The 14743-nt window shown below is 44.5% G+C and overlaps 1 protein-coding gene across 1 annotated transcript in view; it reads left to right on the top strand.

Annotated features, from left to right (window-relative positions):
- The first annotated feature begins 14338 nt into the window (after positions 1-14338).
- Positions 14339-14743, top strand: part of P4HA3 (prolyl 4-hydroxylase subunit alpha 3) — a 40064-nt gene continuing 39659 nt past the window's right edge. The window contains exon 1 of the mRNA XM_054576144.1: positions 14339-14550. Within this exon, the coding sequence (XP_054432119.1) occupies positions 14339-14550 (212 nt within the window). The remainder of the gene's footprint in view (positions 14551-14743) is intronic.

Here is a 14743-nt window from a genome sequence, read left to right as displayed (position 1 = left end):
AAGTCCCAGAAAAAAGAGTCAATATTTAAGTCCTGCCCATCTTATTTTTCTTTCTCTCTTTCAGTTGACCTAATTTGTCCATCTTAGCATCTGCTAACATAATATTGTTGTTCATCGGACACAAATAAGTGAACAAATAAATGTAAGTAGTACTGAAACAGGACAGTAAGAAGCTAGGAAAGTTTTTTGGCAAGTGGAACAGAGAAACTGAAACAGATAGCTGAACAAACTGGCTGAGCAATTTACAGCCACATAGAAAAGGTCACCTTCCCAGAGATAACATCTGGCCTCAGTTGTGTTTCAGCTCCAGGCCCAGAAGAGCAGCAAAGCCAGGCAGGAGACTACCAACTGCAATGACTAAAGACCCCCTGCCCTGTCACTGACCGATCCGTGGAGACCATGACCCTGAAAGGGCGCACCTGGAGACCTGAGGAACATTCTGCTGGACCGCTCCCCTGACGCCCACCCTAAGATTCTTCCCTACAAGACAGACAGAAAAGCCTCAAGACAAAGAAACCAGCTCTCTCGCTCTCCTTCTGGGGAGCAGCCCCCTTCTTTCTTCACCAGCACATGTCTCCTAAATTCTAGCAGGAGTGGCCAGCCTTTTGGCATCTCTGGGCCACACTGGAAGAGGAGTTGTCTTGTGCCACACATTAAATACACAAACACTAACAAAAACTGACAAGCAAAAAAAAAGTTTTTAAGTAAATTTACGATTTTGTGTTGGGCCTCATTCATAGCCACCCTGGGCCGCATGTGGCCCACGGGCCGCAGGTTGGACACCCCTGCGAGGCAATGGGTAGCTGGGAGGTTATCCCAGGGTATCCCTTGAACCTGTCCCCAAGGCCCCCTTTTCTCTGACTTCCCAGTGAGCTAAGGCTGTCCAGCCAAGGCTCTCCTGTTGCTTCTTCTATGCTAAGCCCTTCCTTGTTTTACTGTCCCCAGCTTTAATAAGTGGACCCTCGTAGTCACCTGGACTCATGTTGTGAAATCTTTCCTATGAGAAGTCAGGAACCCACACACTACAGCTGACGTTGGCAAACCCGCTCAGGGGCAGACCCCTGTCCGGTAACAGTATTAGGTGTCTCCATGGTTTCCATGAGTGTAGGTTTTTCGCTACTTTAATACTGCCGAGAATAATAGTGCATGGCGCAGAGCAGGTGCCTAGTAAATATTTATTGAATGAATGAATTCATGTTTCTGTCTGCAGAAGAATAACAATTCTTGATTCTGCGTATGCACAGAGTGGCACATGATGAAAAGCAAACAGTAGGGATAGTACCAGCTTTAGAACTTTATAATCCCATTAATCAACAGGTCACCCAGGCATTAGCTACTGCTTGCTGCCTCAGGGTCATCTCTACCCCTGTCCTTTTCTTAGTGGCTTTGTATCCTCCTGGTTTGTAGCCTCCGAGTCATCTCCGATTTCTCCTGCCGTTGGATGTGTACTATTTGAGTTCTTCAACAGCCTCGGAGGGTAATGGCAAGGCCCCTGGCCTGAGGCCCATCTAAACAGGAACCAGGAAGCTAACTCAACCTAAAATAAAAGAACTGATATCATCCCCAAAGGAGAAGAGTTGATGTGTATATAAATGGAGATGTCTTGGAGGAGGAATTACAATAGAACTTCACCATTCTTCTCTCTTCCCTCCCTAAATTGGCACTTCCTCATTTCTCTTAGTGCTTATCTTTATTTCCCTCCTCTTTCCCTCTGGTTCTGATCATTAAATGTTCCAACCTTGCATGTAATTTGCTTTAAGTTTAGTCTTTGACCTTTATCCCTGTGCTTCACTCATTCATTTTATAAATATTTATTGGCTTAGAAATGCGTAGGTACCCAGGGTACTCCAAAAGGCTAGTAGTAAGTAGGAAAAAAAGATGCAGCAAACATGTTATTGCTGGAACAGCCTGTTCAGGACAACCTTCTCACTGCTGCGGCACCACCAGATAAATCTCCTTTATTCCTCATGTGGTTGGATTCAAAGTACCTGGAGTGAAGGCCCAGTTGGCTGGTCTGTTGTCACCTGTCTGCCTCCCAGCTAGAACTGGAGACTGACAGGGAAGGACTTAACCCCTCAGCTTCCTTCTGAATGGCATGGGAGGCAGGCCACGGCAGTTACCCTTGCATCAAGACTCAGAACTAATTTACCAATTGGAAATTACGGTGCAGGCAGAAGGTGACAAACATCTGATGGGGGACTCAAATGTTGAAAAAATTTTAGCTTCAGGTAATAGCTACCTAGTAATCAATGTATGTAAAAAGCTATTGTTTCAGGAACTAAAGGTGTGACCCACCTGTAACAGGGTGCAGCTTGGCGCCCCCAAAGGGGATTTGTAACGGGATCCAGAGCTTGGGGTGTCTAAAAAATATATAGGATATTCTTCCCCCCACCCCGCCCCACCCCCCTGCAAAGCAGGCTTCCATGGGGGATGGGAGACACGGAGCAGGGCCCCTGAGAGTCATTTTGCATGTATAACAGCGGGATAGCTTCATACCTCATATGCAAAGATGGTGACTTTGCATATCTACAAGGCTAACCAGGAAGGTTTGTATAACTTAAACCCAGGATGTAACTGGGCAGCTCCTCCCCCGGTTACAGCACATGTGCATGAGAGCTCAGATGGTTTGCTCCACACCATGAGGGAACAATGCAAAGATCATGTGGCAAGGAATGGGGAGAAAGGACTCTTGCTAGTGGGTCCTGAGAAGGTGCCATGTGGGTTTGGATTAAGAACTGGAGATCGCAGCGGGCAACACAGCTGATGGTGCTGGGAACTGTGAGAGGCCTGACCTGCCTGGCCGATCTACAGACTTTTGTTCTTTTCTTCATAAGGACGTACCCCTGACTGGCCTAATTGGCCTACCTGGCCTGACGGGGCAAAGGGGGTGGGGCGGGGGTGTGGAAGGCAGGACTGTGTGTGTTGGTGGGTGCTTTAAAGGGATTTTGAGATTTAACGGTGACATTTAACCATTATTCAAAAGCTGTATAACTTTTGAATAAGTAGTTCCTTTCCTTTTCACCAAACTCTGCCATTGAGAGCCATAATTTTTAAGGACAGTGGGCAAAGAACCTAGAACAGAGGGACCCCAGGGGAGGGAGGTGGTTGTTTCAATAACAGTATCTGCCCCTCACCTCCAAACAGCTCCACATTCAGTAATACACCTGGGCTCCAGGAGCCCATAAGCAACTCCACCTTTGTGCCTCAGGAGACCTGCAAGCAATCAGGATGGCATCTGAGCCACTGTACTCCAGAGTAAGACATCCACCGCCCAGGGCACAGATGAAAGAATGCTGCAGCTTTCATCTGATTAACTTTTTTCCCTGAGTTCCAACCGCCTTACCTACACTTTTCTTCTCCTTATAAAAAGGGTCGGTTTAAAATGGAATTTAAGATGGTCTGTTAGGGTACAAACCCACCATCTTCTCAGATCTCCAGGCATTGAATAAAGCACCCACAAAGATTCAATCCCTGCCTCTGCTTATTGGGTCTGGTACGAGCAAGGCAGCACAAATTCTCTGGTTTCACATGCACTACAGTGCCAGAACAGTTTTGGCAAAGTGTTGGAGAAGAACAGCTAGGCAAAGGAAGAGGGGAGGACACCTGCAGCAGAGCACAGCATGAGTGTGCAGAGAACCGCCAGTGGTTTAGTGTTGCTTTGTTTTGGGTAAGGATGCGAGTGGAGACAGGGGAGAGGGAGAGCCCTGTGTGCTATGTTGTGGAGCTTAGATAGGCTTCAATCAGCAGGCGATGAAGGTTCACACAGAAGGTCCTAAAGAGATGGTGGTGAGGGTGGGGGGAGATGGTAGGAGAGAATCCAGCACTGAAAGAACCTGAAAGGTCATCTTGTCCAACTCTCATCATTTTTTACATACCAAACAGGCTTATATATTGGAAACTCCAGTGACAACCTGCCGTGACAAGTTGATCTCTTTTAAAGAAAGACCAGTAGAGAGTTCTTGTGTTCGGCTGAAATCTGCCTCCAGCGGCATCTACCCTTTGGTTGCACTTGGAAATTCAGTGTTACACAAAAGTCCATTTTCTTTTCATTCAAAAAAAATTCCCCTCAGTCTCAGTATGGATAATTCAGTACCGTTCCTTGTGTGGCCAGTTTTTGGTCCCCCTCACCTTCCTGATTGCCCCATGCACAGCTTTCAAAGAGCCGGATCCAGAATTAATATGATGCCCTAGAAATGGGACACTAGCCCACCCAGAGTAGCAAAAGGTGGGATTTCCACCTGTCCTGGGGGTAGCACAACAAACAGCACAGAGGGGCTCTGCCTGCAGCTTGCTCCTAGACGTCTCTCCACTTTGCAAACAACTCCTTTAACCCTCAACTCAAGCATCATCCCTTCCAAAAAACCTTGCCTGCCTGTCCTCCTGCCCCCACCCCACCAAACAAATGTCGTCAATGAGTTTGGGTCCTTGTCTTCTGATATAAAAGAATTTAGACCAGGGACACTGATAAAGGCAAAGGCAGATTTATCGAGGCCCTGCAGAGGGTGAGAACACTGAGACAGGGTCCCAGGTTCTGTACCCTGAATGTGGGGCTTAGGGGATTTTATGGCTTAGGAACACGGAAGTTGTTGGGGTGAACCAATCAGCGTGCAGGTTAGCTGGCTTCTCCTTTTTTGGAACACGGATGTCCAGGTATACGTCAGGGAACTGAAGCATTCTGGGATTGTGCAGCACTTACTATGGGATGCAGAAAGTGACTTTCCTAACCAGGTATTGAGTTTGTCTCTGTGGTTGGTGACTTGGCTTTAGATCTGAAAACCAAACTTAAAAGAAGTCAGGGTAGTTTCTGGACCATTGTTTTTAGCTACCTAATGGTGACTGCCACAGTTCTGCCAGGGCTCAACTTGACAGAGCAATTTGTTCTGGTAGGGCTTGACTCAATGAGCAATTTTGGAGAACATTTTATTCTAAATGTTTCACAAATAGGGCAGGGATTCCCACACTGTGCTGCCATAGCTCCCTTTGCCGACCTCTGAGACAGCACTTGCCTCGCCATGAGGAAATGGTCTGTCTGCGTATCGGACTCTGCCAGTCCATTGTGAGCTCCCAGGGCTGGAACTGGCCAAGCTGCACAGCACCCCCAGTGCCCCAAACCAAGCCACGCAGATAATACGCCCTCAGACACCAAAGGTTCAACTGAAGTGAACCGAATTGGAATTGGAGCTGATTTTTGAAAGGCAAGTAGGCTGTGACTAAACAAAGGGGAGGAGGTGCACATGGTACATGAATAAATTCAGCATAAAGCAAAGGAAATATATGAGTGAAGAATGGGAAGCAGGAGTACTTGAGACTTGCTGGAGGGCTTCCAGCTGGACATGGGCTGCAGCAAAGTCATAAACTGAAGGGTAAGGGGTGCGAGGGGCACGGAAACACTGACCTGAGGCTAAATTAGGAAAGCAGGAGTGAAGGGGCGATAGAGGTTATCCCCATGTGGGCAGGGGGCAAGGGTGGAATTTGTGTAATGCAAGGTAAGATGTGAAGAATAAAATACTTTCATACCTCACCAGGGAAAGAAACGAAATTTTACCAATATATTTTAAATCCCATGTGTGCCCTCCTAACCAAACGTTTATGTATCACCTGAACTATATATACAGCAGTTTCCTAACTGGCCTTTCTACCTCTGGTCTTGCCTCCTCCGGGCAGTTCTACCCATAGTCAGAATGATCTTTAAAGAACAAAAATCTAATCACATTATTCCTCTGTTTAAAACTATCCAGTTGCTGCCCTGGCTCGTGTGGCTCAGTTGGTTGGAGTGTCGTCCTATAACTGAAGGGTAGTGGGTTCGATCCGTGGTCTAGGCAACCTGTCAATGCTTTTCTCTCTCATAGGTGTTTCTCTCTCCCTCCTCAAAGGACAAAGCCAGCCCCATTTGCTATTGTGGCCCCATTTGCCTAGCAGGCCTATGACTTTGTTAAACATGACTGCCATTTTACTCTTCTGAGTTTATGTTCCCAGGACTGGAAATGACTGGAAAGCAAGAACAGAACTACCCACCCGCTACAGCCGTAAGCAGAAAATAACATTGGAACAAACTGCAACCTCATGTTACAACAGCCCCAACAGCCCAGGGGCCTCACGACAGCAACCCCCCCTCCTTTTTTAATCCAGTTATAAAAGCTCAAAGCCCCTACCCCTCTGTGCTGGTGTATCTCTCCGCACCATGCCCCTCTCCTTTCTTGGAGAGTGAATAAAAACTTTACCCTCTACACTTTCTTCTCTTTGTGAATTCTTTTATAGCCGTGTCACTGACCACCCTAACACTTTCCTCTCTACCTGCCTCTCTCTGTAAAGTAATGGAAAATGTGTCCTGGGGTGAGGATTAAAAAAAAAAAAGAAAAAGAAAAAAAGAGTGTTCAGTTGCTAAACTGTCTGACACAATTTGAGGTTGCTATAGAAACAAACTCTAACCTATTCTGGCGCTGTCTCTATGAGACAAGCTGTTACATAGACTAAGTGTTATAAATCAAGCAAGCAAGCAAGCTGTTCAGTTGCTTCCCATTGACCTTAGGATAAAAGCTGAATTTTATTTGGCTCCTGTTAACATTTTATGACTTTTTTTTCCCTATCCATCACTTAATGTGCCACGGTTTTCTCAAAACTGATCATTGGGTTTTGGCCAAAGAAGGTGGCTTCCATAGTTCCCTGCACCTCCCACCTGGCATACATAGCTATTGTTATTGGCTATTTACTTGCCTGTCTCCACTACTCGACTGTAAGGACCCTAAGGGTGGGACCACCTGGCTCCTCTACTGTCCCTGGCTGCCACGCACAGCACCCAGCATCATGGATGCTCACTAATTGGTTGATGGATGCATGCACAAATAAATGCTAGGCTCTGGAGTTAAAAATAACCTCTACAAAAAGCTCCTAGTCTAGGTGGAGGACAGATACATACATTGATAAATTAATCTCTCTGCTAAATAAGCAGCAAACACATGACAAGACTGGTAGATTTGAGGTGGTTCTAAGTTCCACCAGGGGGCACTATGGGAATGCCTCAGATTTCTTCTAAAAATTCATGTTATTTTCTTAGAGAGACCCTACCTACTTTGAACAGAAATGTGATTTTTCAAAAGCAGTATACCGCACTTGGTATAGTGGTTCTTCAACTAAAACCATCTTCAAATTGGTATCAGGAGCTTTCAAAAATATGATTCAATTTATCTTCCACATCAAGTGTTGCAAGCCAGAGTAAGGACTGTTATTATTATTTTCATCTTAAAGATGGCAACTCTAAGGGTCAAAGAGGTGAAGTAATTTTCCCAAGAAATCACAGTTGGTAAATATCAAAGAAAGGACTTGAATCTGCCTTACAAATTCAAATATATTCATTCACTAAAAATATATTGAGTTCCAGGCTCTGTAAAAGATGATAGAGATATAATGACATACCCTCCAAATTGAATGTTTTAGAAGCAATGACCATCAAAGCTGGAGGGAACTTTGCAATGAAACTAACAGTGTTCTCAATTTAGACATGCTTAAGAATCACCTCAAGAGTCTGTTAAAATGCATATTTCTAGACCTTGCCTCCCTTCCCTAGAGTTCGATTCAGTGAGTTTGGGTGGGCTCTGGAATCTGAATTTTTCATAAGGACATCCATCGTCCTTCCATGATTCTGATACTGATGGACTGTGGACCACACTTTTAGCAACACCGATCCGCAGGTTGGATCCTTTCATAATGCAGAGGAGGAAACCGAGGAGAAGTGAGCGTAAGTCAGTCCCACAGAAACTCTCTTTGAACAATGACCCAAGAACTGATAACAAGTAACCTGAAGTAATGAGGCAAAGGAAAAGAACTCAACTGAGAATTGGAGACCCTGGGTTCAATATTTACCACTTTGCACTGAATTACTTAACTTCAAAGAACAACAGTTTTCTCAATTGTAAAAGGCAGAAGAAAAGTATGTCCTTCATAGGCTTATTCTGAGGGAAAGAAGATATAGATATTAGAAAAGATTTGGCTGAGGACTGACACTCAGAAGACCCTTCTTAAAGACATTGATTGATGGGATAGTTTTAAATGCTCTTTCTACTCCATGATCCTATTTTTTTTAAATGAGTGCATACAATTGCCAGGCATTCTGCTAGGCAGTCCTGCCAATATGAAACTTGTGATCTGTTGGAGAAGGTAGCCATTAATTATAGTAATAAGGAATTATAACTATAATAAATGTTACCAAGGGAAATATATGGGGTGTTTTTGAATAGTGTGGGGATTCAAACCTAGTCTGCAGGCAAATAAAAAATCCTCAAGGAAATGACTCAAAGGATGAGTAGGAGTTAGTCAGAAATTACACATGAATCAGGAAAGAGCTTGGAAGGAACAGGAAATGAAAAGGCCAAAGGCCAGCAAGGCTGGTGTGGAGTGAGCAGGGGAGACTCTATTACATGAAGCCAGGCATGTTTATTATTTCTGGAAAAGCATTTCTTTTTCCTGCTTCTTTATTTATTTTAAAATCTCAATGTTTTCCTTGGCCCTTTTGTTTCTACTTTTTAAAAATATATTTGTATGAAAAACCTAATAATAGTTACATTTCTTCAAAGCTATTATATATTTTTTTGGCTTTTGACATTCAGAAATAATGATTGTCTAATAATACAGGTCAAAAAACAAGCAAAAAACCTGCTAAATACCAAAAAGGAACGTAAGTTGAGCCTTCACAAACTTAGCAATGCTTGGAAAATACCTATTCTATTGTCACATAACTATTGTATTTGTTGCATAATTTAGTTAAATATTAGTTTGGCTTTTGTTAAACTTGGAATCTTGTTGTTACATAGAGTGATGTATAAAATTCCTCTTTGACGCAGAATTAAAACAAAATATTGTAATGTAGGAAGTTCTCATTGTGGTAAAATATCTTGTCCACTGAATGAAGCTATCAAATTCAGCCAGAAGGCATGGAGCAGGCATTTAAGTAATCTCAAAAGTAAATGATAGCCCTGTAAAGTAAAAAAAGAAAAAAAAAAAAAAAAAAGCCCTGGTTGATGTGGCTCACTTAGTTGGAGCCTCATCCCATAAAACAAAAGGTTGCAGGTTCAATTCCAGTCAACGCGCATCCCTTGGTTGCAGTTTGGTCTCTGAGATCCATGTGAGATGTCCCTGATTGAGATTCATTTGAGAGGCAACCAACCTCTGTTTCTCTCTCACTGTTGGGAACTGTCCTGGCTGGTTTCAGGGACTGTAGCCTCGCCAATAGGCTAGAGGGCTCCCAAGGAAGCCTTGGGAAATAGGCCACTGAGGAGAAAAAACCTGTCCCCCTGGCAGGGGTGCAGACCATGCCTCCCTCACATCACCCTGCTTGGCCCCAGAGGATGGCTTGTTAGTCAATGATGGGGAAGACCCCTCGATGGCAGGGGCAACCTAAGACAGGCACAGTTGCATAGAGGCCATCAGGGAAGGACTTGGGGGACAGAGAGAAGGGGAAAAAGACCCTCACCCCTCGGCTTTGTCACAGCCGGATTCTTCATTCTATCTGAAATAAGTCTCCTTATCTCTTTGCAGTTCTGTCCCACCCGCCTGGCTCAGGCTTGAAACAATACTAAAGGCAGGTACAGCGCTAGACTGGATCAGGTGGTTCCGGTTCCCCCGGGGAAATCAGGACTAGAAGTAAGTTCCTTGAAGCATGCTTTGTTCTTCCCTCAAAAGCTATGATAACCAGTTCAAGCTGGGAAGGAGATTTACATTATTCGCAGACCCTGACCTGAGGCAAATCTCTTGTGTTCCTTCAATTGTTACCTGTGATGTTTGTTTTCTGTAAACATAGCCTTTTGACATTGATTGATGAGCTTTGCCTCCATACCCCTGTGCATGGTTCTCAATAAAAGCCATTTCAAGAGAAGGGCTGGGGCATTCTCCACTAGAGGGAATTGCCACCCCTTTCCCTGGCAGACCGAGAAGTGTCTGGGATGACTTATTTTATTTCCCCATCTGTGACGACCTGGAGAGTCCTCTGCGGGACAGAGTCCACCTTCCGCCTCAGCTGGAACCCGAACAGGGTCCTTCAGGACCCGTGCCACCCCATCTCACACCGATATTTCTTTCTCTTTATCTCTCCCTGCCTTCCCCTCTTTCTAAAATCAATAAACCTGTCAGCAGGTGAGAATAAAAAAAAAAGTAAGTGATAAAAGGTAGATTAGAGGGAAAGAATAGAATTTGGAGTACCACTGCATTGACAATGAGCTCCTCTTTTTAATCCTTAGTAGTCCATACCCCAGAAGTTGGCCCCAAGGTGAGGACTGGAAAACCTGCAGGAGCAGCCCTCTAGCTCTGGCTCAATGAGAGGAAAAGAGGACTCTTCACATTGAGATGGATGGACATACCATATTTTCCTGCCTTTGTCTTCTGTTCTCCTGCACCCTTCCCTCCAGGCAGTCCTGCTGTGGCGGCCTGAATGGCAATTATGGTAGTGAGGGCCTATGGCTGCCTAAAACTTTGAGTTATCTTATATATGACATCTACACACATTGAAACCATATCAAATAATGCTGTAATTTTTACTTTCAGCAATCCCAACAGGACGGGGCTAACCCCCGTTGATTTTTTTTCTCCCTCTGTTTTCCTGCCTCTTGGTCCTAGATGCAGGCAACATGATGAAAACACAATAGGGTAAATGAAACCTTAGATTTTTTGCCAGAGAGCAAAAAAGGGGATCTTCAAAGGACTGGAAAGTATCAGAGAGATCACAGAGAGGAAATAAATTCAGGGAGCAATCCAATAATTCCTGGCCTTGCCCCTGAACTGTGCATGCATGGATCTGATGCCAAAAAGCATATAATACATTTTAGTACTCATAAGATAGACCACTATCTATTTCCAAGATTGGTCACTGGCTTGTGGACAACTGGGACAGATCTGAATAGCTTTGCAAAAGCTTTAAAAACTGAACTGATGCTAGAACCACAACTGCAGAAGGCAGGTCAGGATTTCTGAATCTAGCCGAGTCAGCTGAGTGCTAAAACAAAAATATTATGATTATCCATAAGATTTACACAAGATTTAGACATTTCTAATATTCAAAGTGTCTAGTGCTTAATCCAAAACTGCTCAGCATGTAAAGAACCAGGAAAATCTCAATTAATATGAGAAAAGGCACTCAGCAGATGTCAAGGAAGAGATGACACAAATGTTGAAATTGTTGAAGATTAGTATAAAATGATCCAAGTGTAACATTCCGGAAACAAATGGAAAGGTAGAAAGTATCAACAAAGAAATAGAAGAAGATATACAAAGAACAAAGAAGATATAAAGAGGAGCCCAATGAAAATGTTAGAACTGAATGTATAATAACCAAAACAAAAAACTCATTAATGAAGTCAATAGCATAATAGACCTGAAAGAGGAATCAGTGAACTTGAAGATACATCCACAGAAATTATCTAATCTGAAAAACAGAAAAAATATTTTCAAAAAATGAACAGAAGATTAATGACCTGTGAAGCAGTACCTAAATTATATAGTATCTAAACCATGTCATCAGAATTCCGGAAGAATATTTTTAAAAACAGGTATTTGAAGAAATAATATATGAATATTTTCCAAATTTGACAAAATGCATAAACCTACAGATCCAAGAAGTTCAGTGAATCCCAAACAGGATACACTCAGAAAAAGTCTAGGCCCACATCTTGATCAAACTTCTGAAAAATAAAGGCAAAGACAAACTTCTTCAAAACAGCCAGAAAAAAATGACCCATTGATTACAGAGGAAAAATGATTTGAATGTGTGGGTCTCTCATCAGAAATCATGGAGACCATTTTTAAAGTGCTAGGAGAAGAGTACCGTCAACCCAGTGAAAATATACATTAGAAATAAAGACATTGTCAGATAGAAGTAAATCAAGAGAATTAATTACCAGCAAACTTACAACAAAAGAATTGCTAAAGGAATTTAACTAGTAGTGATCAAAAAACTTGCCACAAAGAAAAGCCCAAGCCAAAATGGCTTCAATTTTGAATTCCACCAAATGTATAGACTTAATTCTAGTCCTTTACAAATTCTACCAAAATATAGATGATAAAAAAACAGTTCCCAACTCATTATGAGTCCAGCGTTATCCTGATGCCAAAACCAGACAAAGACATTACAAGAAAACTACGAACACCCCTTGTTAGTATAGATACAAAAATCCTCAGCAAAATATTAAGGAACTGAAACCAGCAATATGAAGGGGGACCCCCCCCAAAAAGGACTTTATTTATAAAAAACTGTGTATTTATTCTTACATGTTTAAACTCTAGTCACCTTCAAAGTACTCTCCATTGGTGCAAAACACCTATTGAGACGTATTTTCCATTGCTCTAAACAGTTTTTGAGTTCATCTATTTTTATGCCTTTTAGTGCTTCTGCCATTTTTTGTTTCACCTCTTCCCCACCGGCAATACCTTTCCCTTGAGGACTTTTTTCATCTAGGAAAACAGAGAAAAGTTGCTTGGGGCAAGATCAGGTGAATAGGGAGGGTGGGTCATGGGGAGTCATGCCATTTTTGGTCAAAAACTGCTTGAACACTCAGTACGGTGTGGGCAGGTGCACTTGTGAATCACCCATCGTGAAATGGGCAAACACGTTGAGTCTTCAAAAAAAACTCACTGAAGCTGAACGTAGCCTCTCACAACAACCCCAGCTGGTGCACTGATACAGATGGGTTCCTAGAATACTCACAGAACCAGGGAAGCCTGTACTACAAGGGGTCTGCCCTCCAGAAGATAATTTCACTTTGGGGGGGCGTTGCCCCTCATATATGAACAAAATTTATCCCAGGAATGCAAGGTTGACTCAACAACAACAACAAAAATCAATCATAATGGATCATATTAAGAGAATAAAAATTAAAATAAAATGGTATCATCTCAATAGATGCAGAAAATGGATTTGACAGATAAAGACATTCAGTGAACTAGGAACAGAAAGGAACTAACATTATACTTAATGGTGAACGACTGAAAGCTTTCCTCTCAAAACCTGGAACAGAACTAGGATGCCTTCTCTTGTCACTTTTATTCCACATTATACTGGAGGTTCTAGCCAAGGTAATTAGGCAAGAAAGAGGACTTCACTCGGTCACTGAATGACTCTTATTGTCACCTTAAAACCTTGCACTGGATTTTCATCAAAGACAGACTAAATTTCTTAGTATGATATGGAAATCCCCTTAACAATCTGATAGCCCCAAACACAGGAATTTTTTATTTCTGAGACTCAAACTGTTTTCCACCTCCAGAGGCTGGTACATGCACATACCACTGCCAGGAAAGCCCACCCCTCCCTTGCTGGTCATCTTCCAGACAATTCTTTTTCATCCTTTTCATCACCAGCACACATGCGTCCCCTGTGAAGCCCTCTGCACCACCTGCGCAAGGGATGGGCTCCCTCCCCAGAGCTGCCTTTTTCTCACTACACCACCCTCGATTATCCGCATAGCACTTTACTGTGGTTGTTCACATCTCTTTCTCCCCTTGCGAGTTCAGGGTTGGGGCTACTATTGCTCTGTGTCCTCAGCACAGTAACAGAGGTGCTAAATATTTGTTACATGAATAAGTGAACAGTGCCGGGGAAGGAGGGGAGAAGGATGAGTAACTTATTAGGATACAAACATGACAATATTTTTGTTTGCTTTAGTGACCATGGGTATGTTGTGCGGAACTGTGACCCAGGACCTTTGAATATTAGGTTCCATAGGTCCTAGATTTGTCATTCACTGACCCTAATGGCCTTAACCTGCTTTACCTCCAGTCAAAATTCTACCCATCCTTTAAGATGACTCAGATGTCAAGTCCTCAGTGAAATGTTTTCCTCTCCTCTGCTCTTTCATAGCTCTGTACCTGGACAGCTATTACCATAGTGCATCATTTACTCTCTGGATTTCTCCATTAGAATCCAGTTGGTGTTTCCGTACTGAGAGAGAGAGAGAGAGAGAGAGAGAGAGAGAGAGAGAGAGAGAGAGAGAGAGAATATTTTTGGGATGGTCTTGTACAGCCATTGCCAGTGAAGTCATCGCTCACCCCAACTCCTACCTCAGTTTCCCCAAGTGTGCAATGGACACAATGGAAACACTGGCCCCGGGATGTGATTTAGTGCAGAGCGGGCAGCCTTGAGGTTGCAGGCAGCCTCCATGCTCTGTGAGGAGATGAGGGCAAGAAGGTAGGAAACGGAGAACGAGGGGAGGCGTCCGAGCACAGAAGACGTCGGGGGGCTGGGGTGAGGCGGGGCGGCCGGGAAGGACAGGCGGACGGGGCGGGGCCAGGCGGGGGCGCCGGGAGGCGGGCCGGCGACAGGCTGGACGGTCCGAGGGGACGCGCGCGAGCGCCAGCTATGGGCTCTGTGGCGCGGCTGGCGGCTCTGCTGGCGGCTCTGCTGGCGGTCCTGGCGCTCCGGGCAGGGGACCCGGCGGGGGCCGCGGCGGGTGGGGACACGTTCTCGGCACTGACCAGCGTGGCGCGCGCCCTGGCGCCCGAGCGCCGGCTGCTCGGACTGCTGCGGCGCTACCTGCGCGGGGAGGAGGCGCGGCTGCGGGACCTGACAAGGTGAGGGCACGGGAGGGTAAGCGACAGAGGGGCCTGAGTCGGGGAGACTGAGTCAGAGGGCGAGACTGCGACCCTATCCTACAGGGTCGGGGGTAACTCTGAAACTCATTGTTAACCTGCGTGGGACTTCAGACCGGGCGTCACACCGTGAGACTGAGGCACTGCGTGTGACTCCCCAGATCCATTGTGACCC

The sequence above is a fragment of the Pteronotus mesoamericanus genome, unplaced genomic scaffold (genome assembly GCF_021234165.1).
Source record: "Pteronotus mesoamericanus isolate MK-2021 breed Mesoamerican mustached bat unplaced genomic scaffold, CSHL_Meso_final contig_33, whole genome shotgun sequence".
NCBI lineage: Eukaryota > Metazoa > Chordata > Mammalia > Chiroptera > Mormoopidae > Pteronotus > Pteronotus mesoamericanus.
The sequence above is the reverse complement of the archived record's forward strand: the minus strand, read 5'-3'. Positions and strand labels throughout refer to the sequence as shown.